The 26,542-nt window shown below is 47.3% G+C and overlaps 1 protein-coding gene across 7 annotated transcripts in view; it reads left to right on the top strand.

Annotated features, from left to right (window-relative positions):
- Nucleotides 1-26,542, top strand: part of Nos (Nitric oxide synthase) — a 321,111-nt gene that overhangs the window by 158,802 nt on the left and 135,767 nt on the right. For 2 of the 7 annotated variants that reach the window (XM_077654486.1, XM_077654485.1), the window contains exon 1: nucleotides 12,358-12,614. The exons of 4 other annotated variants lie outside the window; for them this stretch is intronic. In XM_077654486.1, the coding sequence (XP_077510612.1) occupies nucleotides 12,490-12,614 (125 nt within the window). In that variant the 5' untranslated portion in view covers nucleotides 12,358-12,489. Of the gene's footprint in view, nucleotides 1-12,277; nucleotides 12,615-26,542 lie in introns of those variants that run through there. One more of the 7 variants, XM_077654487.1, reaches the window with a different exon arrangement.

The following is a 26,542-nucleotide window of genomic DNA, read 5'->3' as shown; positions in this document are numbered from 1 at the left end:
TTGACGACAAATAGCTACTATTAGCGTCCCGAAGACGAATCTGCGAATATATTGATTGTTATGGTTCAATCTCACGATATGCGAAAAAATTGTGTTCATAAACAACTTCCTGTTTAAACAATTCGCTTGCCCAGACGTCCTGTCTTCCTTACACCTTGGTGCTGTTTGTCCTTACGAACCAAGTTTGCTAACTCGCCACGTCTCCATGCTCATTCTTTTCATTTCTTCTTCTCTCCTATAATTTTATTCTAGCTTTAACATTTTAAAAAATCCAGAATAACGCAATAACCAGACTTCATAAAGATTATATTGTTATCCCAACCATTATGCTATACCGTCTAAATGGAGCTCTCTAAGGTAAATAAACTGGGGGGGGGGGGGGGGGGGGAATGGTGATTTCAAGTAACAACGATTTGAAATGAATGCAGTTCTTGGCAGCGCCAAGTACTTATCACTTACGTTTCAAGAATTCATACAACAGTAAAGTGTTATATATAACTATATATAGTTATATACAGTCGCATATAACTCAAGAACGAAGCGGCAAATGCCCTTCAAAAGAGGCCCTCTAGCCAATGGCGTCGACCGATTCTCATGATGTCGTAGTTAACCCCCTTGTACTTCCTATAGTGTGACATTGGAAGTAGTGGCATTTGAAACGGGTTTAACCAGGTTACCCCCAGCGTCATGAAAATCCGTCAACACCATTGGGTGAAAGTCCTCCTTTGATGGGGAAATGCCGATTCGTTCTTGAATCCTATCCGACAATAGAACCTTTTATCAAGCCACCTAAACTGGTAATCAATTAGCTAGTAGTCGTCAGCTGAAATCTGATAAAACAGTCTAACCGGAAGGGCATGTATGTTAGGGCAAAGTGCTGCGCGAAACCGATAATCAGACACTTCAAAAAAGGTGCAGCGGTTATCACTGCCTAGGTAAAACCACCAAAATGGCCCTAAGCACAGCCACATTTTCAACAACTTCGGTTATAGCCCGTATCCTCGCGCCGCTGACGGGCACAAGGATCATCCACAAAACTACGGGAAGACGTGTCGCTTATAACTCGTTGGTCGATACCGCGGAGAGATTCCCGTAATGTCACTGTCTACTTCCGGGCAATGGCGCTGAGGTGACTTTAACCAACCTAAACTACATCAGCGCTGCTTAACGAAACGCTCGCCGCATAAGTGCTCCCAGTCCATTCCGTGGTCTGGCACAGGCTTTTAACTTTACAACCGCGCCGGTTAGGACTCGTCCTGAAAAGTCGTAAGCGCGTCGTCCAAAAGCAGTAAAAGAGGATTGCCATCGTTGAAGGAAAGTGTGGGGATCACGAAGGCCGCGTATAAGTGGCGCTTATGGTACCCGAATAAGAGAGAGCACTCAAGAGACCCTCCAGAGACAAAAAACAGGAGGGAAAAAAGGGGCGGGATCGAAGAAGTGAGGTGCTCGTGCCAGAAAATGAAGGAGCGTACCGTGACACCATAGGTTTCCGTGTTTGGTGAGTGTGGGAGCTCCCAGACAGGATCGTCCGCGAACCATCGCTGAAGGTGTGGGGTTCCCAAAACGCAACTGTGCTTGAAGCAATATCTCCTCCATAGCGTGACATCAGCGAGCTGCGCGTGCGACACTCTGGGTGAGCCCGGTGTATTTTGCACGGTGGTGTGGAAGCGGTTGACGGCGTGTGGTTTTTTGCGTGATGATTGCAACTGCTCCAAGCCATCACTACGTGATTGTACACGTGCAGACTTCTATCTCTGTCATTGTTTATTCATGGGCATGTTTACTGCTGCCGACTTTCTTTCACAGGCCCAACAAAGGATCTCTCAAGGCAGCCAAGGTACAAAACGAATCCGGTGTCCAGACAATAGCGAAGCGAACAGGTTCCGTCACGTTGAAACCGAGACGCCCTCCCTGACGCAACTTCCCATAACGGAAACACTATACTCTGTCTGACTAGAACAGTGCAGCATAGGGAAGGCTACAGCACTTGTTAGCTAGTCGACAGCCCTAAAGTTTCGAAGAACTATCCCTCACCGGCTGTCATCTTTGCTATCGTAACGTTGTGGACCTCCGTGATTGTCCCCCCAGCGGACTCCCACCAACAGTACACTGTCGGTACTGCAATCACAGTGTTGTTACGTACAAGAAACTTTGCACCGTGTGGCTACCTACCAGCTGGCGCTATAGCTCTAGTCTCCACAATAATGCACGGTTTGCGTGAGGTGGACTGCTGCGATTCATACACGCAACCGTGCATGCATAGAGAGGCTTGTAGGGCGGCGTGGCGCAGGTTGCACAAACGTGACGTAATTGAGATAATGCCGCACGCCGAGCCGCCGTTGCCTTTGCGAATCGCATGAAGGTACAAGTTCTGCTCATACCTATGCGCTTCGGAAATGAATGTTGTCAGGGGAGACGAATATCTAGCGTTGAACCTTACTATTGAAGGCAGCCATCACGATCCGTCCTTCGCCCCCTTTCTCTTCTTTGTTTAGATGTGTGAAGGAGATGGTGTCTACATATATAAGCCTACTTAGTCTAAAAGCTTGCTATAAGCCTACTCTCGTCTTTTAATCAAGCCGCAACATAGAAAGTGTAGCACAGAAACGCCGGGATCAAGACCTCAAGAAGAACTTGCAAGTCGGGTGTAGTTCTCGCTTCGAAATATAACCTTCGCGCATAACAACGCGCGACGCAAGACACAAAAATTTGTGAAAAATCTTGAAGACATAGCCAGAAATCCAGCAATGTACAACAAGTCACACTCAGGACATTTCTGATCACAACGCGTGCATTTGACAAACAAAATGCGTCTTAGTGTGCAAGGCAAGGCACGCTACTTTGTCCTTACGTTCGCGAGTCCAGAACACGTTCACGATCTTAACAGCGTTCGCAAAGATATGTGATATACAGCCGGGACCCTAACATATCCCCTTCACTTGGTACAACGCTGCCAATCAGATATACGCCTGCACATCTTTAAGCAGGACAGCTTCGCGTGAGGCCGTTGCCGGAAATGAGACGCCTCTTAGCCGTAGCCAAAATGGCACACGATGGAGAAGCAAGTAGCAGCCGCGAACCCACCCTCACTCGCGTGCGACGCCAGACACGAAGGCTTCCCCGCTATCTCTAAATGTCGTCGCGTGTAAGACCTTAACAGCATCGCCTGACGTTCCGACACAGACCCAGGCGAGCTCTCGAGGGAGTCTCCCAACAATGCAGGGAGCGGGGGGTGGTCTTAGGAAGAGCAACAGAGTGGACGAACGCCATCCTCCGCTATCGCACATCGGTGCTCTCGTGTCGATATATGCTCGATACTCGGCCGCGATGCGAGCGCCTTCTCCTCTTCTTTGGTCCGATGGTGGAAAGGGAGGTTTCCGTGTGCGCTTGTGTCTTTTATATGAGCGACGATGCATCTGTGTTTGTTTTCTTGTTACTTGGGGATGGAACACACCTATACACGAGGCACAATATACAGTATATCGTATGTTGCCGTTTTCTTCCTACCTCCTCCGCGAGATGGCGGCAGTGGCAGAGGCTGTTATACTTCGCGAGGCCCTCCCCTGCACCTCCTTTCCCCTTCTCCCTTTCCTCCTCCCTTCTCTCGTTGTTTCTCTGTTCTCCCGTTGAACATCGCGATACTGCCGGTCGCCGTCCTCGTCGCTACCGCCATAAACAAGGGAGGACCTCCAGCACCGGCCAACTCGCTGTATATGGCGTGCCCGATAAGACCGCGGCAGGAGCCTGTTCTGCGCTGCCGGCGCAGTTTCGTGGTCGCGTGTGCCTTGTAGGCCTAACGAGAATAGAATACGCGCATTTGGGCTTCAGATGGGGCGCGCTTTATGCCCCAGTAAACAGCTCCGGCCGCCCACGAGCGGCCAGATCCTGCCGTAGGGTTATAAGGGATCCTAAGAGGAGCTGCGGGACGATATGCCCGGGAAGGTGAGGTTCAAGGGAAGGGAACCAGGCGTCCCTTTTTTTTCCCCTCTTGCAGTCTACTACCGCACCTTTCTCATACTTTCTATCCAACCTCTCCTCACATCTCCCCTTCACAGCATGCGCGTGGATCCAGCACACGCCATAGATTCCATTATAGATTGCGCGGAAATATCGTTCTGAGCTGTCAGTAACGCTACCGCTGGTCGAGAGCTTCGTGTGGATTTTTTGTCGCTGTTTCTTCGGCGCCGTTGTGTGTAGTACTGTGTGAATCGATGAATGACCTGCCGTAACCTTCCGCCCCTACGCAAGCTGTTTCCGTCGTGCTACCGTCGCGCTAATGCCCGCTTCGTCCTTTTTCTATAGTGCCTGGTGAGCGCAGCACTTGTGTCTTTCGAGTGGCCGTTATTGAGGCTGGCGACAAATGGCGTTCGAAACCGTTTTTCTGGAAAAGAAATAAGAAGAGCGATGCTAAAGCGAAAGCCTGCAAAAGCAAAAGCAGCTAAAGTTGATAGAGGTTACATGAAACTCGATTGCCTGCTCTCCGCCTTCACCGTCCTCCTCGCGCTCGCGACAATAAAAGATTTGATCAGAGGTGGACTTGCAACGGATACACATATGACGCACATTAGATGTTGTTATCGTGCGTTGATGCCATGTGACAACAGCAAATTACTTGCGATATCTATTCACACGCGGCTTAGTGTTTGAGTGCATTCGAAGAGGCACTGTCCCACAGTCAGCTTTCAGCAGTACGACGGCATTCGTAACACAAGAGTACATTGCTAATTTTTTCCTCGAACACTTGCTTGAACACAAGTAATGTACTCAACAAAAGGTTGTTCTGAATAACGTTTTCTCGAGCCTGTTCTTATTTCAAATTTTCTTTTCTTCTTGGACTGACAACAGAAATGGCCTGCGGAAGGTGGGTCACAACAAAGGCAAGTCGCCGTGACGTAAGATTCAGGAGTTCGAAGAGATTTCTTCCGCTCAGATATAGCTGGGGCGCGGAAATTCGGGCTCACTAAAGAAGTGTTATCGAGCTTGGTCACACGTAACAACTTTTCGTTTCCATTGTAGGATTTCTGTGTGTGTTGTTCAAAAGCCGGTTAGTGACAGAGATTCGAATTCTCAATCGAGCTAGCTTACTCTCAAGTGCGAAACTGCAGCACATTTGATGCAGAGACGGTTCCCTACGCGGGGTGGAGAAGGTGGAAGACTCTGGGAAAAATAAAGGCAAATAGAGAGTGAACAGAAAGTGAATGTCCAGTGCGCGAATCCTTCCCCTGCCTCCAACCGCTGGACCTTTTCCCTTATTCAGTCCAGATCATGAGTAAGAAAGAGTCCCACGCCGGAAGCGAAACCGTGTCAGAGAAGAGGGTTCTTGACACGACAGTTTATTTCGCAACAACTCTCGAATGGGCCCGAAGCTTCAAATCAACTTTGAAGAGTGAACGCTGTCATCAGAGTCTGGGTTAGGGTTTCCCTCCTTGCGTAACTGAAACACACCGTCAGCCCTTAGCTTAAAGCAAGCTGAAAAAAAAAAACAGTTTGAAAGCAGCGGCTGAGTGACGCTCACTTATTGATGAAAGTGTCCGAACCACTCTCTATGGGCCCGAGCGTTTCATTCGAGACCACCGCACCGAGACAATTACGGCTCGACGCTGGAACACTCTCAACAGACACCTTCATGCTTTTAAAACAACGTGACGTCAAGAGACTTGACCTGATTGGCAAAACACGGTAGCCTTTTCACCCTAACGTGTCTGACACGTGCCCTTAGGGGACAATCTAGTGCCGCCTAGCGGACATACGCAGAACTGCTGTCCCCACGTGATGAGCAGGAAATGGCTCGACCGAACAATGACAGTAGTAAGCGAAGGCACTGAGCGGAAAAACGAGCACAACAATACTTCGTGGCAACGTATATTCGCGGACAGAATAATATAAAATATGTTACAATGCAGAATAATACTGTCTAATACAGAATAATACATGATAATAATATATAGGCACCAAACATTCCCATTTCCATTGCGCGACACGCGGAAAGAGTGAGAAATCCGATTCACGGTTATATTATTCTGTCCCCTACTGCACATCCTCCTTTGTTTCTGCAGTGACAGTGAACAGCTGTACGCGGAAGCTACCGCTCTGTACTTACCAAATTACTTCGTATTCCTGAATTCGTTCCCGGTATAGCTTTCCTTGTGACAATGAGTTTATTCACAACTTACATCTCGCACCTTCAGCCGTTGGCCGCTGAAAACTTTTTTGATTGTGTAGGTCATCAGAACCATCACGAGTCGCGATGAGAAGCGATATTGGAGAACTCTAGCTCAATACCTTGCTGAAATGTGGCGATGTTATTGCTAAACATATAACCCAGTTATATGATAAACGTCACCCTTATCACCTGAGTTAATAACATAAAGCCGCACATTTGTCAACACGCTAACTTCCTTGGTGCGTTCTTTCAACGATGTGGCGGTTCTCCGTGCCTTCGGTAAAAACACATCAAAAAACAAACGTGCTAAGCGATGAACGCTTAATCTCCCGGCCCACTGAACTACTGAACTTCACTCACGTTTACGAGTGTTTTTCTTTCCAATGCATGCAGCGGCGAAGCTGCCCCAGCCAAGAGTGCCTTAGCTGTGTACTCCACCAGTACTTGACCCCCAACGGCATTTTTCACTACAGTTACGTGCAGACGCACATTGCCCTCGTCCCCGTTTTATTGTAGTGCTCTCCGTTTTACGGTCTTCGCATTCTCGGCCGAGTGATGAACCAGTTTAGCACTCCCTGTTGCGACACTGGCTTACTTACAGTCTCGGTCGTGTTGTCTTGAAGCTGCTGCCCTCTAGTTGCTTTCCTCTTTGGAAGACCGAACGTTGCTCCTGCACTCAAACACCTTCCGATTTTGCAATGCGACCGACAGATCACAATGGACATTTACGCAACCTCGGTTCCGTCGGCTGCCTTTTAACGCTCTTTCGGACAACGCGCAGCTTTTCCTCCTCCTGTTCAGCGGTAAGAGCCGCAAAGGAACCCATGACGCCAGCGCCGGCAGAAACGTGACACACCCGTCGCTACTTGTATATGCCTATTTCACTTCTTCTTGCCGAAGCAAAGTTCTCTTGCGTTCCGCGTTCTCAGATTTGTCTGACCTTGGTGTAAGGTTCCAGTGCGCTTGTTTATCTCGGCTCCATCTCGTACGAGGCTCCGGTCCGTTTGTAGTCGTCAGCCTACTTGTCTGTCCTTCCTACGCAGTCGCAGACATCAGCAAACCCCTGTCTTGTCGCTCGTGTCGCATTTCAAAGCCGAAGAGCTCAGGGCGGTGGCGCTGCATGGCGCTGTCTGGTGCAATGTTTGTCGCCTGAAGACGCCGCGAGCGCGTCCTGGTGCTAATCCTCACACGGCTGCTACAGATTAAACGCGCGTTGCCCTGTAATCCTCGTTGCCTCCGCACCTTGTTCGTCATCGCAGATAGCGCCCGTTTGCATTTCGCGAGCGAATGTGCTCATAAAGTAAAATTCCAGAAGACGCGGAGTAAGAAGGGATGAAATCTTGAGTAGTCGACACAGTTTGCTTTTGTCTAGTTGGTTTTTGGTTTAGTTTGGTTTGGTTTGGTTTGGTTTGTTTTCATTTCGCGAGCGAACGTGCGCATAAAGTAAAATTCCAGGAGGCGCGGAGTAAGAAGGGATGAAATCCTGAGTAGTCGACACAGTTTGCTTTTGCCTAGTTGGTTCATGGTTTGGTTTGATTTTGGTGTGTTGGTTTTGGAGCAACGTTGCTCGGTCTGATCGCGTAAGTTTTCGCCGCTGCTCATGCTTCAAAAAGAAAGAAAGAAAGAAAGAAAGAAAGAAAGAGGGAAAGAAAGAAAGGAAGGAAGGAAGGAAGAAAGAAAGAAGGAAAGAAAGAAAGGAAGGAAGGAAGGAAGGAAGGAAGAAAGAAAGAAGGAAAGAAAGAAAGGAAGGAAGAGAGAAAGGAGGATAAAGAGAAAGGAATAAAGAAACAAACAAAAGAAAGAAACAAACAAACAAAAGAAATAAAGGAAAAAGAAAGAAAGAAAGGAAGGAAAGAAGAAAGAAAGAAAGAAGGAAAGAAAGAAAGGAAGGAAGGAAGAGAAAGGAAGATAAAGAGAAAGGAAGAAAGAAACAAACAAAAGAAAGAAACAAACAAACAACAGAAATAAAGGAAGAAGAAGGAAAGAAAGAAAGAAAGAAAGAAAGAAAGAAAGAAAGAAAGAAAGAAAGAAAGAAAGAAAGAAAGAAAGGAAGGAAGGAAGGGAGGAAGAAAGAAAGAAAGGAAGGAAGGAAGGAAGGAAGGAAGGAAGGAAGGAAGGAAGGAAGGAAGGAAGATAAAGAGAAAGAAAGAAAGAAAGAAAGGAAGGAAGGAAGGAAGAGAGAAAGGAAGAAAGAAAGAAACAAACAAACAAAAGAAATAAAGGAAAAAGAAGGAAAAAAAGAAAGAAAGGAAGGAAGGAAGGAAGATAAAGAGAAAGGAAGAAAGAAAGAAACAAACAAAAGAAAGAAACAAACAAACAAAAGAAATAAAGGAAAAAGAAGGAAAGAAAGAAACAAAGAAAGGAAGGAAGAAAGAAAGGAAGGAAGGAAGGAAGGAAGAGAGAAAGGAAGATAAAGAGAAAGGAAGAAAGAAACAAACAAACAAAAGAAATAAAGGAAAAAGAAGGAAAGAAAGAAAGGAAGGAAGGAAGGAAGAAAGAAAGAAAGAAGGAAAGAAAGGAAGGGAGGAAGAAAGAAAGAAAGAAAGAAAGAAAGAAAGAAAGAAAGAAAGGAAGAAAGAAAGAAAGAAAGAAAGAAAGAAAGGAAGAAAGAAAGGAAGAACAAAAATTTGTATCGGCTTACATTGTCTTCTCCCTTCTGTCCTCGGCGTACTTTTAACGGACGTTAAAATCTGACGTTGAAGTAAGCAGGCCGGAGAACGGACTGAATATACCATTAGAAGTTCAACATTGGAGCCTTTAATTGTTTCGCTCTCTGGCGACGAAATAAACTATATCTGAGGCAAATTTAACAAGTGGATGTTGAACGGCATGAGTTCAAAATGCCTGTTTTATATGGACACAAATCGGCTGCTGGGGCAGAAAGCTGGCTGGACGAAGGCGCGGCGGCCGAGTGACACGGTAGTTCAGCGTGCTCTCCGCCTTGATTCAGGGAAGAGCAAAAGAAGCCCGCACTCGTGAACAGCGTTGCGCGCAATTGCGGTTCGGGACAGTCCAGGCGCTTTTGGATTCGCGGCATGCGCTCTTGTGCGCTCATCTTACGCCACCGGAAAAACCCTCTCGCACGACACGGAACGCGTAAGCAGTGGCGGTTTGCCCCTGCGCGTCCGGACGCTTCCGGTTAATTGTGGCTAATCGCTGCGCGTGTGAGCCCTTCCGGGAAGCCTGTGGGTCGTTAGCAAATGAGTGGCTTAGCTCATATGCAAACAGAAAAAGACCTCACACAATTATAAGTTCGCACTAAAGGTCGGTGCAACAAGCTCAGCGAGAGTCGACGCGGAGAAACGGTTTCTACTTTTAAAGCTTACCGCAGCAACACTTCCATTCTCTTCGCATCTCACTGGTTTATGCAATAAATACCTGTTTTTTACGTCGGTGCAATGCTTTTGAAGTTCTTCCTCCAAAAAAAATGAAGAAAAGTTCGTGGTGAACGCAGTGTTGGCTACAAGTTATTTTATAATGTAACATGTAGAGTTCATTATAGGTTTGCGGGGAAGCAGCCCGCTCACGACAGGGTTAGTTAAAGCTCAATGGGACAGGCTTTGTACTCCAATTGGACGTAGTTAGGCTGATGATGATAATAATGACTGTGAGAGTTCATAGGACCTATTTCTTTTTGCAAAAGAATAATGATCGCAGAAGAAAAATGTTTTGCAAAAGAAAAAATTAGTCGTGGGAAACGACGCCGTTCTCCTTTGATCCGCGTTTTGCCAGAGAGAAATGCATTCCGCATCTTGTTCTTGATTACACCAGGGGTCGCGCATTCCGGTTAGACGGTGAGGCCCGTAGCTTTGAATAAGATTCACAGACGAAGTGAGACGGCGCGTGGACGGTGACATGGCAGGTACAGCTTCACTGATTGTAACCTGCAACACGCGCCGACGGCGATATGACTGCGTTTCGTGACTCACAGAACGTGCCGTGATACTCAGTATTGCGTATGCGGGGACATTGGAGGAAGAATCTACCCGTTCGACCGGCAGTTAAGTGGTTAAGTTCTCAACGCTACCGGGCGCACACTACTTTATGAAACGAGCGCATATCACGTTGTAGTCTTGTAGCCTTGCGTTGCCTTGTCGTCCATTTTGGACGCGACTGCGGATCGTTAGGCACAATTTTGAATGGCGCGCTTTATGAGAAAGCTTAGGCTGGATCACACAGTGGTCTTAATTTTCTTGTCTTCTCTTCCGAGTGGTTTCATTGTTTATGCTCGCCAAGTGGCACCCATAAATCCTCGTTTGTTGCATCATTTGCCTGGAAAAGGCCTCCACTGCAGCTGCAGTCTGAACACACAGCTTCGGTCTGTGTACACTTTCCAGCGACAACCATGACTGTAACTGTAGCCGTAAAAATTTAGTATTCAGAAATCCGATATCCTGAGAGCAGCCGAACTCCGTTGACGAATCTCTTTCATCTTTCTCTTTAGTTTCGTTCTTGTCACAAGTTAGCCCTTGTTTATAATCGTTGTGTGCAGTCAATTCGTGGTATCTCGTGACAGCCGGGCTTGCCAGCGCAGGGCACAGGGCCTTCTCGCCGTGTGCCATCTGTAAGTAGAAAACGCTCATCGGCGTCAGTAATCACTTGATGGTGGAGCATCCTGCACAGCTGATCTCATTTCTCTGGAGCACAGGATGTGCGCATGGGTTTCCACTCGTGAAGCCTACGTGCATCGCTTGACGCATTCAGTGCATGCGTCAATAGATATGCCGCGCGCATTGGGACTGCGGACGAAAACACACACGCCGCTCAGGCCAGTGTAATAATTACTATCAACATTCATTTGCGCGCAGGCCTACATCTGCGAGGGAAAGTTGGGCAGCTCGTCACTCGACTTATGACTTCCTGACTGCAGTTGTCGACTCTGTCGTGTAGTTCTCTTTGTTGCAGTTTTTGGCCTCTTCAGACATGGCGCATACGCACCAGGGTGATTAGCCAGGGCTTGGTGATGCCGTCCGGCTTTGTAGCACAGTCATTCCCTTAATTAGCGCTGATATCGAATTTTGTTTTTGCCGCAACAGTATCTGAAAGCTGAAATATAGTGTGCCGTGGTCAAACTATATATAGAAGTGCAATATCCCTTGCATGCGTCTCACAGGAATCAAGTGGCACAAGATCTCCTACGTCTCACAGGCAATTATTCTTGAATATAGAAGATTATTTTTCATGTCTGACACTAATTCATGAAGCACAGGCACCCTTGAATGTCTCACGCAAATTCACAAATTTCCTTCACGTTTCGCACAGGGCAAGGTACACATTTCGCACTGTTATCTGAGACAAAAAAAAAAAACAGCTGAATGCTCACATTCATCACATTAATACATATCGCAAGATGCACATTCTCCATGTTTTTCCCACTTGACAGAGAAACAAAAAAAAATACTGGCGTACAAGAAAGGTCTGTGTTTTATTCTTCGTTCTTGTGAACAACGCATGTGAATGAAAATAGCTTGAGAAAATCTCCAGTCTCAGGCAAGGATACGAAGGAAAGGAATGTTGGAACGGCGTCCACAATTAAAGCATCTCACGCTTTTACCCGGCCGTTCGTTACGCCAATACAAGCATTAGCCTCCTGCATCGCGGCATAAAACTAAAAAGGAAAGTGAAGCAACAAAAAGGGGGTCAACAACCAAGGTCCTTTCTCAAGGCAGCGTTGTCCCGTCCCCTCGTAACGGGTGCACGGTAGGGTTTGTGGTAATTTTTCAGACGCATTTTCTTTCGCGCACTATCTCTCTCTTTCTCTCTGTAGCTGTTGCCGCCACTGGCGTGCGCGGTTTCACCGGCGCCTCGCAACGCAGAGCACGTTCTCTTCGCCTAATCGGCTCCATTCGGGACGCATCGATGACGTCGCCGATTTCTCCCGGCTCCGACAGCCGGCCGGTTGGACGTGACATCACGGCGTCGCCGCTCGCGCTGCCGGAGTAGCGCGCTTGTCCGCGACGTCGACGCGCGCTCTCCACGCTATAACGTATTCGCGACGCAACCTACAGGTCCGCGCGCCCGTCCGTAGATCCCGGATAACCGGTGCGGTGTAGAGAGAGGCATAACAAGGGGGAGGGGGGTGAGATTGAGCGAGCACGCGATGCTCTGTACACCATTCCAGGGGTGAGCGCGTGGTGGTAGGGGGAGCGTCGCTGATCGGAGAAGGCCACCGAGCACGCGAACGCGCACTAGATCTCCGGCGCGGTGCGGCGGCGTCGGATGGTAGTATATCAGGTGCTCGCTCCGTGCGTTCACTTTCAACGGCGTGCGATCTGCTTGACCCCACCCCGCTGCTGTAGACAGTGAAAGCAGCTTCATCGAAACACATGTCTTCGACTGTGGATGAGTGTGACAGCGTGGAGACGTTGGACTCCCCTGACGTTTGTCTGAGCAAGATGGATTTATTAACACCGGACGTCAATGGAGACGGCAGTGTGTCCCCGGATGAAGGGTGAGATTATGCTACATTTTTGCGGCTGAGTAGGGCCTTTGTGCAACTCAATGATGATAGGCACGGGTTGAATGTACTACTTACCATAGAAGTGCTATTGGCCACTGATCAGTAAGAGCTCTGCGGCTGCCGGCTTTGCCCTTAAGCGCCTTTCTTCAGTGCACCAAATAACTATATGGCAATGTCAAGCTCACGGGCCACTAGAATTTTACGGAAAATAGTGCAGAGATGCCTACTGTACAGGGGGAATTAAGCGGCCTTATTCAATCGGCAACTGTGCGCTCAGGTATGTTTCGAGACAGTTGTACTATAGCTTTTGCAATCACTGCCAGGCAAGTCATTCGCCGCAAGAGCGTATTAATTATCGCCACTTAATTGTGCTGGTACATTAGGCGCTCTAACAGCGTCAAGTGGAAAAGCATTTATTTATTTATTTATTTATTTATTTATTTATTTATTTATTTATTTATTTATTTATTTATTTATTTATTTATTTACAAATACTGCCCTCTCATTTTGGTAGATTGCAGCAGTGGGTATAGAATTTTTCACATGAAACAGCAAAAGCAAAACGGTTATTACCGCATCTCTTGACCTCGTCCAGGTTTCTCTGCGTGTAGTACCGCCTGCCAGGTTCTAGCTAAGAGCTGCTTAATAACGTATTCGATAAAAAATACTGCTAAGGAAAGATCGTTTTCTATGAGTAGCTTTTCTGTTTTGAAATTTCAAAGAAGGTTTCCCATCCGGGGGTCGGTTTCAGCGCAGGGCTGGTATCTGTTGAGGCCCCGTATCCATACGCAGTAACCTCATCTTTCTCTCCCGATGAACCAAGGTTGATGTGAAGCCTAGTTTAATTAAATAGTTTAGTGACAAATGAACCAACCAGTCACTTAAGGCATCTTGTTGCGTATCAGCCAGTCTCACCACAGGCTCTCCTTCATTCCACAAACTGACGCCGTCTTCAATGATGTATGCAGCATCCTTGAGTCAAGGCATACACTCTCATGTCAGTGCACTATATTTAGTGCAAAAGGTCACAATCGGTCCCGTTTGACGCAAGAGAATATTTCCTGCGATAACAGACACTCGACGGAATACATGTGACTCGCGAGGAGCGGCCAGGAGAACAGTGTGATAGCTCCGTGAGATGAAATTTATTGTCTTTCTTTTACGAGCGTAGCTCGCGCTGTGGAAGAATTCCGCCCAAAAAACTTTATTTCGTGCTAGTGAGTACCGCCACGGTGATTGAACACAATAAAATTCTGTTCGACTATGACGTCACCCTGTGGGTAATTGGGAACGGTACCCAGGCAAGATGGCTATAGTATATATGACCTCATGGGGAGAGAAAAGAGAGGGGGGATGGTGTTCTAGTTAGTATGATCGACGAGCGGGACGATCGCTTCTGCGACGACTTCTGCAGCAACCATGCAGCTGTCAGTATCGTACACCACACATAAAAGCAGTAGCATCGCACCCTAAATACAGCAATCAGTGGGGTGATCTTACATGCTTTTTATGACCTTTTGATAAGTGTAACACATCGCAGGAGACTGGAACTTGCGCTAATGAGCTGATGGTAAAGGTGCGTATAGAAGCCAAAGTTTCACAGTGCAACGCTAGCCCCGCGCACCCATTTTTTTTATTATTATCATTATTTTTTATAACAGGTAGAGTGCGAAGAAGGTTAAATGATTGGCGGCAATAGCTTCTACAAAAGGGCTTGTATTAATATCGAAGACAGGTCCTCATATTTTAAGACAAGACAAGGTCGTCTCCTTGTCAAAACCTTAGTGAGTGGGCTGAGGGTTTCTTCCCAGCTTGTTTTGGTCTTTGTTACATTCCACCCTCTTCGCGTATTGTATTGAGTTAGATAAGAGTACAATTTGTTCCATGGCCTCGACTTGCCGTCGAAACGATATGCTTCTCCAGTAACAATCCAACGCAACGTTTCCTCAATAGACAAGTTGCAGGCCACCTGGGGACACTGGAGCCGATTTGTTGTCTAGAAGGCGCAAGCTGTACGGAAGCTCAAAATGAAAACAGCGATAACAGGTGGCGAAAGCTGCTTCATTTGAATAATTTGTTTTTCATTCTTGTGCCAAGGTCGCCGAAGAGATATGTGAACGGAAATACACTTGCGGGAGGAAACAGGCTTCGTTTGTCTAGGTGGTAACAAAAGTAGCAAACGTATACACAGGCCCTAGATTTGCCGATAAAGCAAAGCCAAACACAATTTTCAACGTTAATTCGCTTCCCCGAACGTTCGTTGCTTCACTAGCCCAGACTACATTTACGGAGTCCCGCCGTCTACTGACTTCAAGGGCGCTGTGTCCCAAGTTTTCTCTTCTTTATTTTTTTGTCGAAGCACACCCGGCTTCGAGAGCCATCCGGTAAAAGAACGCGCGCTATATATAATCTCCTACTGCTCGTTAGCGGCTTTGTTGAAAGAAAATTAGCCGTGAAAGAAAGATTTGAGAAGACCTCTAGTGTCTTCGTCTCGACTGCTACTTTTTAGAAAGCAACAGCCGAGCAACTGCACTGGCGTCTCAGCCCCGTCATCGAGATTTGTGCCTTGGTGTGGCGTAGCACGCCACATGCTGCTGAAGTCGACGCTTGCTGCAATATCTCAGCGACTCCGTGACACAAGGTTTCAATACAGCGCGCCTCATTTTTTTATCTACCGTGTCAAATCGAGGCTATATGTATTTCCCCGTGCCCGCGCGCTCCTGCCTCAGATTGTCAGAATTTCTTTTATTCTTTCGGTTTCTTCTAATCTGCACTTTCCTCTCGTTCACCCAAGTTTAGCTGAGTCAGCTTCATAAATACCGGCGATAGAGCGCAAGCACCAAGGAGAACACATAGCCTTTTCGCAACTGTTCCGATTCTAACGAGATAGAAAAGCAAGTTTTCGATAAGTCTGTTACGTGTGCCGAAAAAGGCATTGCGGGTCTACGCAATGATCTTTGAGTCAGCTAAAATCAAGAGTGAGGTTCTACCTTGTTGAGCAATAACTACGCTTAAGTAGTTGTAATGGTGAAAACGGGATTGAAAACTTTTGAAGGCCTTTCCCTTGCGAAAGCATCTCTCTCTATCTCCCGCCGGCTTGGTGAAAGTCGCATTTTGAACTAGTTTTGGCAGCCGAGGTCGTAACGCTTTACGCCGAACTGCAGACGACCCTCGGGAAATGATGGAGAGGTGAGTAGACATAATGGCGCAGAATCAGACGTTGCGAAAGACGAGTACATGCGGGCATGTTTCTAAAGGAATTTAAAGACCCACAGCTCGCACAAAAGGCCGGCGACCCGTAGCGTTAACCATATATACAGCTACACACTTTGTTAGCTTTTGAAATGAAGTAAAAGCGTACAGAAAAATAAGCAAAACAGGGTTTTTTTGGTTTCATTCGCTGTTAAAGACAACAATCTTTGGGAAACTAGCAGATACGTGATGCTCATTTTCGGATGCAACTCAAGAATCCAGCATACACAAGAGGATTCTCCGCGATATCGTGACGGTCGCTTGAGGCCCCTGGCTAGAGGGCTTCCTGAGAGGCTTTTATCTCTGCGTTCTTGAGTTGGTATGATATAAGGTATATGACGTTTAACGTCACAAGCCAACAAAGCCAACACATGGGCTATGAGGGGCGCTGCAGTGGAGGGTTGCGGATCAATTTTGACCATTTGAAGATCTTTTACGAGCACAGACATCGAACAGTACTCGGGCGCTTTGCGCTCCGTCTACATCGAAACGCGGCCGTCGCGGCGGGTAACGAACCCGCGTCCCCGCGGGCTCGGTAGCCACCGCTGTAAACGCCTGAAACAGGGCGGTGTGTTGCGTTCTTGTGTTATACCGACTATAGCAATTTGCGCCCTGTTCGCTTATTTGCATACGTCATACAGGATAAAACAATGTTATAAACATTGTTATGGCTTCAAACACGTAGGGTCATGAAAATAGATGTCCAAGCAGATTATACTAGAGCCCCTTTATCACTCTCTCCGCACGGAGAGAGTGAAGAGGTCAAGATGGCAACTTAGCGATGAAAAAGTCCACTAGAAAATTGTAATTTTAAAAGGAATGACACTTGCGCCGATGATTACAGCTACGTTGAGGAAGGGATGGTAAAAGTTATTGGAAAGGTAAACCAACGTTTTGAGCGGAACTTCATGGCTCCACTCGGTGGGAAAGCTGTACCATTGCACCGACGTTACACTCATCATTCCGCTTCCCTGATGCCAGATTGGGCGGTCATCTTTGCTCCTGATTACGTTTCCACAGATTACGCGGTGGTTCTTTCATGTGTCGAATGGAACGCGTTGAAGAACATTTCTGATGTACCGTCTACTGCCCATTGAGAAGCTGGGACGTCTTACGAGAGTAAATAAATAATCACTGGCAAGATGCATTTTGTGTTCTATTAGGAAGCTCGAAACGTCGTTGTACTGAGGCGTGGATCAAACCTTAGCAAGAGGTTTTCAGGCTTACTGTCTACACAGGCAAGCGTTTCTTGCGGATGGCTGTGTAAATTCAACCAAGGCTTACTGTTCTCTTAATTTGGGGTATTCAGGCCAGTGTAAGTCGCCATGAGCATGCACAATATAGGTCAGCGACTCCATCAGTCACTAACATAGATGACCCCTATTTGTAAATTCCTGTCCTGCCTTGACAAAGTTCTGTCTGCCCCTCTGCGGAAATGTTGGGATGCGAAAAAACTGGCCCATTTTTCTACAGTTTCGAATGCAACCGGTTCTTTTTTTTTCTATGCCATTGAAAACACTGGCGTAAAGTGCAAAATACATCCAGAAGCGGGCATTGTGATGCTAAGAATTGCATTAGCTCACCCATTCCTCCATCCGGCGTGGCTCTCATCCGGCCTTCATGGGTGGACACTTTGCTCTCGCCCAGTTACTTTTGCCGCCAGACTTCCTCGAATTGCTTATCTTCAAAACGGCATGTTTCATTCATCAATGGAACATATAAAACGGTTTATAGTTTTCAATAACTTAACCGCTCAAAGCGGCTCAGGCTATGAGGGACGCCGTAGTGAAGGGCTTCGTCTAATTTCTACCACCTAGTGTTCTTTAACGTGTACTGACATGGCGCGGTACACGGGCCTCTAACATTTCGCCTCCATCGAAATGTGACCGCCGCGGCCGGGATCCAACCCAAGTCCTTCGGGTCAGTACCCGAGCATCATAACCACTCGGCCGCCACGGCGGCTGCAGCAACTTAAAGAATGCGACCTTCTGGCTTCACCCATCCTACATCACCGTTCGAGAAACTTTTTTTTTACCCAGGCGAAAATATACATAATTTTTTTTATAATTAGACAAAGTCCATCTACGGTTCCACGCTATTTTGCAGGGTCCACAATACGGAGGTTCCAATACCAAGAGCCAGAAACGATTTTCTCTCTTTGTCAACTGCTTCTTGCTGTTCTTGTGATGTGGTGTGGCCGGAGACGTGTCTCCTGTTCGCTATTCTTTTCTGTTTCAAGAGCAAAAGTTGGTTTCAGCCAAATGCTTTGGCTACACAGCGAAGCCGTTCTGCTTCTCGGCCGTCTGCCTCCTGACGTGTTTGAGGCTAGCCTCGAGCATATCTGGAGCACAAAACTGCTTGCGCTCAGTTAAAGAAAATAAGAGAACGCGAAACAGTATTTACTTTCCTGTGACTACGTCAACATCTTGCACTTTATTACCACTCGTACTTTCCAGCACTTCGCTGCCTTGCGACACATCTAGTCCCGCGGAAGTGCAGAGATTTAACCGAATGTCTTCAGATTGTTTTTCTTCTTTCATATTTTATGCACCTTCCCTTCCTCTCTCTTCTAATCTCTCCCGCTAACTTTTTTTTTCTTTTTTCACGTTGCCGACTACTAGCGTCGTAAACTTGCGACAGCGAAGAGCAGGCGTTAAGGGTTCGCGGCGCGCGTTGAAAAAACGTACGAAAGCAGTAGAAAAAGCTCCCAAAGCGACTGAGCTTCCTCCGAAAAACATTTACCCGGTCTGCAGGCACCAAAAAGTCACGACCGGGCGTCTGCGCCGTTTGTACAAATTCGCTTTGAGAAGCGGCAACGGGCTTACCGAAACCTTTGCCACCGCGGCTTCGGGGTGCTTGCCTGCCGCGGTTGGCTGTCGGAAAGTTTACGCCGAGGCGCCCGTCCAGAATCTCTCCTTCTCCTCCCTTTTTTTCCCTCCTTCCGTTCTCTTCACACTCGCCGCCCAGTTGTATATACAACTCCCAGACCGAGCCTTTTGTGCGTATAAGGACTGACTTTTACCGCGTTGTCCCCGTGTGGGAACAACTCGTGTGGTGCGGGCTCTTTATCTGAGGGCTCCTCCTTTCCAACGTTCCCGGTTCCGAAGCGCGGTTCCGGAAAGCAGCTTTACGTCTCCGCAGCAAAACGTTTGGTTTCTTTTTCCCGAGGCAACGACGGACGCTTTCGCCTTTCCAACGGGCTGCGTGGTGACACTTGAAGGCCTGTTCGAGAATAGCGGAGGGTCATGTTGGGGGAGAGAGAAAGAAAGATGGAGGAAGCGGGAAAGAGAAAGGAATCGGGAAGAGAGAGGCTTGGAAAGTGAGCGGTGGAAAAGAAATCAGAATCGGGATTTTTGTGGCACAATTGCATTATTCGGAAGATCAGGGAGGCCTGAGAGGGATGCTCCTTCGATTCGGGAGGAACTAAGTGCTTGCACGGGGAAACAAACGGGAATGTATGGAAGCGGAGGCAATGGGCGGCGAGGAACGGGAAACAGATGTTAAGAGCCCGAAACGTCGGCCGCGCGCTCTGGCGGTGTACGGTGGCGCGTGAGCACCAATCCCATTAAGGGAAATGAACTCTAGTCGTCGCCGTGGGCTCAGCTTTGGGATCCGCCGCCTCCTTCGCTTCGGCGTTTTCCCTACTTCGGGATGAAAAGGAACGGAAGACAGGGTGGAGGTTGTGGGAAGGGGAAGGGGAGGAGAATTCGGGAAGACGCCCAAACGGCTCCTAAAGGAAAAGCAGAACGCGGGCAAAGGATACGTAAGAGAATTATGCCTCCGTCGTAACTTTTTTGCGCTGTTTCTCGCGCGCGGCTTAGCTGGCGCTCTTACATATGCTCGCGTTTTTTTTTTCCAAAGGAGACATAGTTTGATTGTTTGTTTGGTGTTTTCTCACCCTTTTCTCAGCGTTCTCGGTTTTCTATAGCGTGTTATCGCTGCTGACTTTGGTTAGCATTAGTTTCGTCACGTTTAGACGGAAAGTACAAGTACTGCTAAACTTTGTAGTGCGCACACGCCTAGTGACTCGAGAACAACGCTCAAGCTGAAGAAAGTACCATGAAGGAAGGCACTCGATCTTGAAGAGAATGTCAAACTGCCGCTTAAAAGCATAAGTTCTTGTTCCTGTGGATCAACGCAAAAATATTTATAAGATAAGCAACGAAGCAACTGAGTTGACAAGAAGTGAGAAAGTAGAAAACCTTGCTGTCACAAGGCGTCGAGCAAAAGAACCAAGCGCTGTATCGCTGGCGTTCATTTTTTTTTTCAGTGCCTTAAATACTGCGGTGCCTTCGCTACCTTTAAACCACGAGTTTGTGCGCCATCTATCACTATTTTCTTGTTTGTCGTTTCCACGGCGCTGTGGAATTTCAGCCGCAGAGCCAAACAGTCGAGATGTCCGCGGTCTCGACTCGACATTTTTACGCTTCCAAGAGCCTCAAGATATGCGGCTTTCTTTTTTCATTCTTCTCACTTTTTTTAATTTTGAATAATAATTCTATCGCTCGTTTTGTTTTTATATATACGTTTATTTTGCTTTCAGTTTTTTTTTCTCTCTCTCGCAATAACTTAGTGCTTCGTCGATGTACAAGCCAAAACGTGATTTTTTTCTTCACTGACGGCGGAAGCACGTCTTGCGCCACCCGCCGAGTTTTTGTGGGCGCACCAAGTGTAATGAGAAGTTTTCGTACAAAGAAAAGAAGCAGAGTGGCAAGACTTCTCCGTGTATGCGCGCCATAGGTGCGTATACAGCGAACAGAAGAGAATAATCGGGACGATGAACGCGGCGTCGGCGCTCGGGAATTCAGACTATTCCAGAAACTTTCGTCCTTCTCCGCGAATGTCGGCCATAGCCTCAACAACCCGGCGAGCTTAAATGCTGAGCATTTCTGGGAACCGCCTGCGCGCACTATGGGGATAAATAAGCAAACGAAATAGTGTCTGGGATCCAGTTTAACGCCACTCGTGGTTTATTCCGTCGTCGTGTTTCTTTAAGACACCTTTCACAACAACGCCTTTTGAGTCTGAAGAATGCAGTTTTGAGCTCAATTCGAATGCTTATTGCCTTACACGTACGCGAGAGCATCTTGAATTCTTCGCCGTCAGGGCTGGTTTTTCTCATCTCCAGTTTAGAAATAACGGGTGTGCGATTTCTTTTCCCATGGATGCGCTTTCTTATTAGCTTTAATTCAAACCGCGCCCGTTTGAAGTTGAGGAATGAACAAAAAATAGAGAAAGAATAACCGAAGATATGCAGGGCAACGCCGCTGACATCAGCGGCCTTAAAATACACCGCGGTGTGTTTCTTCCTTACTGGGCAGGGCCTTCAGTTTACACCCTTCGTGGTGCTGGCTTCAGTCATATATGAGCGCTGCCGTAGAATAATCTCTGCGAGATGTGAATATCCCCGTTGTGTCAAATATGCCGTTACCGCACTACAGAGGAGATCGTCTTGTCGAGCGGAAATGACCAATGTTCGCATTCAGCAATGACCTCAACTTTTACGTGAGTAAAAAACGCTCTCAGACGGAACCAGGTCCGCTAAAAGGAATACATATTTAATATGGCCCAATAACGAGCAAAACCGCATCAACTAGCGAATGTTAACTCGGCTCTAGATGAGAAGAGCAAACGAAGACCATTGGGAGGCACTTATTTGCCACATTGTGAAAAATTTGCACCTTTGTGCCGGTGACCTGTTTGGGGGAGCCCAAGAAAGTCAATACCGAAATGAATTTCTGCCACGGCTACTAGTGCTCATGAGGATTGAGGCCATTTTTAAGGCAGATTTCTACTTGCCGTTAGCGGCTTTATCCTACTGAAGCTGTCAGGCTGTTTCTAGAGCCCAAGGATAAAAGTTCATCTCGCTCTTCCCTTAAAAAAATGGTCTATAGACTGTCTATAGATTTCTTGTAGACTATATAGCTTTCCTATAGACATTTCTATTTGTCTATTCATAGTCTATAGACTGTTCATATAAAAAAGGCCATGAATCTATCGATTGTCTATAGACCGTCTATAGGATTTCTATTGCCTATAGATTAGTCTATGGGATTTCTCTGCGGAAAGTATATAGACTTCATAGGCAAAAGTTTGTGGACAGTTGTGTATAAAAATATTTGTAAGGGTTTGTAACGGCACAGTGACAGGCATCACACCGCACCGATAACACATCCACCAAAGCAAGTGCTTCCTCGTTACCATGCCTGAGAATCTAGCGCAGACCAAGCCTTCGTTCTTTTCACAGCGTGCTAACACAGGGCAGCGACTCACTCCCAGTCCTTCAACATTTAGCCCCCGCTCCCGCACCTCAGTAATAAATGTATCTCACTCACTCACTCACTCGTGTGGTACTTAGTGGTCTATTTTTTTTAGTGCCAGAAATTCGGACGGAAGCCCAACAAGTGTCAGTAAACCTAGCGGCCTATCGCGTTCTGTTATGCAGCCACTCGGTTTCTTCCTTTCTTACGTCACGGATGACGTCAGCGCACTGTTTTTGAACGGTAACAGCCAAAGGAACCTCTCTGCCTTCACTTTCGTAAGATTGCTCTTTCACAGGTTCTTTTCTTTCTTCACACTCACATACGCGTATACCTTTACGTCACTCTCATTTTACGTCACGTCCCCCGCACACGCCTTTTACGTTACTGCAATAGAGGGATGGTTTATATGTCATATTGCGCCATTTGTCATATAGCTATTTTGCGTCTCCGTATAGTTATTTTTCTTCTTTTTTTCTTTCCAATACAGGCGTCATACGCGACAAGGCCATTGTACATGTACGCATATAATTTTAAACCATCTTGTGATGAAGACCTTTACTCAGTTTTTCAGTAACAAACCGCCTGGAAAGCAAAGTACCGTAACTAACCTTTCAGTTTCGGCGGTGGCTCAGTAGTATACGGTGCTCGGTTGCTGACCCGAAAGACGCAGTCTCAAGCTCTGAAGAGTCCTTAAACTACTTAGACCGAGCTTCGGATGGGTTTGAGAGAGCTATGCGTCGCTAAGGTATGACACGGAGGGAATGGAAAGAAGCCTAAATAGAGAGAGACGCGTTGTTGGCGGTCTGTGGTGTCGCATGCTGTTTTCACGATGTCGTCATCTTTGCTGACGTACAATATTGTGAGGAGCTACTGAGTGGTTAAGACATAAAATAAATCGGGGGAATTAAACACGCCAGGAACTTCGCAACTTTCTTACAGAAAGTGTTTTGCTGGATACTCGATGAGGTAGATAACAGTGTCTCTCTTATTTTTGCGTACCGTCACCTTGTCCGCGGTGCTCTGAGACACTGGCTGTTAACCCTGGCTTCACCATAACGCGTTTGCCTTCCAGTTTATGCTGTGAAAGATACCCTCATTTTATTTGTTTGTTTCGGCATCCTTGTCCATCAAGTTTCCGAGGTTTCCTTTATTTTTCTTTTTGCGTGTGTCAAGAAACAAGGTATGCTGTGGTCACGGAGTAAGACTATATAGGAGGTGAAACTCCCGTCAGCGCGAGCGAGCGCAGGCGACCAGATCAAGTCACAATTGTATGCGCCGACGGGGTCGCATGCAGTGGCGGTGCCATGCGGCGCCTTGTAGAAGCAGCAGGGAAAAGAAAATCAAAAATGCAGCGCCCGGGCAGGCGGCTCCGGCGGCGCGCGCTCAAAGCAGACAAGCAGACGACATGAGTGTGTGCTTCAGCGGGCACGCCGTGACGTTGTATTTCAGTAGTTCCTTTCCATGCCGCCAGGCGCCGCCAGCAGGATAGTGGCGCCGCGGGGTTGTGACCTTTTCTGGTCGCCGCAGACGGTGGAGTTTCCACTCCTATATAGCCTTCCTCCGTGGCTGTGGTAAAGAGATGTGTACAACATTTACTTAGTACTGCAGCAGTTGCGATGCGGAAGATATGAGGAAAATTAAAACTCAGGATGTAAATAGTGAGTATACTGTGTTCAATTTTCGTGGACGCTGAAAAAGGAACATTTGTTCTTAATCAAATTCTGAACAAATACGGTACCAGGCACGGACAATAAATGGGGCGGTGTCCTGATCCCCGTAAGTTTTCCGTCCGTTGCCCTAGCTTTTGTTGCAGTATAGACATGCGACGTGTACTACCAAAAAAATTGGCAATGGCTTAGCTCGCCAATGCCAGGATATACGTAGCGAGAGGTACGTTTCCCCAGCTGAGCTTGTTGTGGTCCCTGTATGTTTAGCAATGAGAGACATTGGGTATACACATCTTTTATTCATTTTGCTTGACAGAGACGAAGACTGCCGGGTGATCTGTGAAGTAGCATGCAGCGGTCTCAATTTTGTCGATACAGTATTTCGATTCGGTAGAGCGTCTTTCGTATACAAGCTCTATAGTAGTTCCCCATTGTGCAGTCTGGACGTGAGGGTCCGAAGCTAAATTAAAGTCAAACTTTTTTTTTTTCATACACTGACTAAGAGAGTCCTGTTTCCTTTTGAAATCACTCAGAGTCGCACACCACTGTGAAACCGTGCCGTAGGCTGATATACACGTGGCAACCACATCAATCGCCTGCTTGACACATGTTCCCGGTGCCAGGTAGACTCCTTGGAAGATAACGCCGCTCTCCAGAAGCCGAACACAGCAGGCTTCGTCATTATTCACCGCGATCGAAGGGAGATTTCTGACGGCGGTGATACCTTGTTTCACGTACACACATACTCCAGTGTTCTCATTTGGTTCAAGCGAACTGCCAGGCGACAACCTCAGGATCGAAAGAGTTAATCTTCTCTTGTCTATACCGCCGTTTAGCAGCGGCTGGACTCTCCTTCTCTGCGTGCACGTCAAACGTTGTGATACAGACGCCCACTACATATCCGCCTTTTATACGCAATGCTGCGCATGCGAAGCGCGGTTCGGGTCATATAGCGGCGTGCGGCGAGGCGGCGACGAAGAACGCGGCGCAGCTGTGGGATCTCTCCGGTTACCATGGTATCGGCGCATGCGCACAACTGCTAATCCGCGTGGCGTCACGCTCGGCTTTGACGATGGAGCAGGCGTGCAGCCAGGCGACGGCGAAGCGCACGCCGCACTTTGCTAATCTTCGGTTGCCATGGTAACGGCGCATGCGCACAACTGGCCTCTCCCATGTACCACGAAATGCTCGACTGGTAGCCCAGTGTAGCTCTCGCTACAAAAAAGTAGGCCAAATACGCCGCTTTCATATTATTTTTGTTCGTTTTTGGTTTATGGTTTATGGGGGTTTAACGTCCCAAAGCGACTCAAGTTATGGGGGACGCCGTAGTGAAGGGCTCCGGAAATTTTGACCACGTTGTCAAAACGACCACCTGGTTCGTTTTTGAGGCTGCGCTGTTCTCTCGTTATTGCTGCGTGAATTTGCTTTCAGACACAAGGTACGTAAGGCCCAGCATGGCTCCAGCTGATGATTGCGAGTTGCCAACACAATTTATTGCCATCTTTTTCTCCAATTCCGCTCGTTCTCTTCATCTCTCTAAATAAACTCGGCTCCAACAGGAGGCGCAACCAAACGCGCTCCATTATACCGACTCGCATGAAGCAAATTATATGTTGCGACCCCGCAACGATTTAGGCGGGAAACCAGTTCCGCGAGAAGGGCACGCCGTTGTTCGATTTCCGATAAAAGCCGCGGAGGTCGCACTGCTCTTCTCGCGTCAGGCAAGAAATCGACGGAACTGCACCTCGCGCGTACGTTAACACCGCGAACGGGCACTCAGGGACACTGCTTCGTGTTAATTACGTGCAGTGTTGCTGCTTCGCACCGAAATGGAGTGAGGCAATGCTGCTTTCTTTCGATGATTAATTTTAACAATACTGAATCCGAGAAAGGATCTTGCATCCATTGTAAAAAGGAGCAGATTCACTTCGCGCTAAATACGTCTCTAGTCAGATATATTATGCAGGCGTTCGTGACTTGAGGAACCACTTTGAAGTTGCATCCTTCGAACACACCTGTAAATGTCGACTAAACTATAAGGAGACGCAAATGCGGCATTACCGTGTGCTGTGAGATTTCAGTGCACGTTAAAGATCCCCAGGTGGTCGAAATTATTCCGGAGCCCTCCACTGTGGCACCTCTTTCTTCCTTTCTTCTTTCACTCCCTCCTTTATCCCTTCCCTTACGGCGCGGTTCAGGCGTCCGCCGATATGCGAGACAGATACTGCGCCATTTCCTTTCCCCAAAAGCCTATTATTATTATTATTATTATTATTATTATTATTATTATTATTATTATTATTATTATTATTATTATTATTATTATTATTATATTTTTCTTTCTCGCTCTCCGCCTAACATCACCTTCTTAGTCACTGCGCTTAACTTGAGCCCACCGATGCGCTGCTGCACCTCGACCGGTTAGTCGCTCCAATACAGGATCGCGCAGTACCATTGCACAATGCGTTTCGGAAAAACGGGAAGCGGCAGCGACACTCAGCTCATTAAACACAACGAGCAGGAAGGAGCGAGCGAACAAATGAATGAGCAAATGCTCAGTTGTGCTCTTTGCCCTCTTCCTCCATCTAGTCCCCCCCCCCCTCTTTCTTCCCCTCCTCCTGCACCGCCCAAATTCACGGTGAAGCCACACCGTGCAGACAAGTGATGAATGAGCGAAGAGCCGCTAGATTCCGTGGCGATCTACGGAACTAGAAAAAACGAAGAACTGAACAATAAA

The sequence above is a fragment of the Amblyomma americanum genome, chromosome 2, assembly GCF_052857255.1.
Source record: "Amblyomma americanum isolate KBUSLIRL-KWMA chromosome 2, ASM5285725v1, whole genome shotgun sequence".
NCBI lineage: Eukaryota > Metazoa > Arthropoda > Arachnida > Ixodida > Ixodidae > Amblyomma > Amblyomma americanum.
This window is presented reverse-complemented; position numbering and strand designations above follow the sequence as displayed.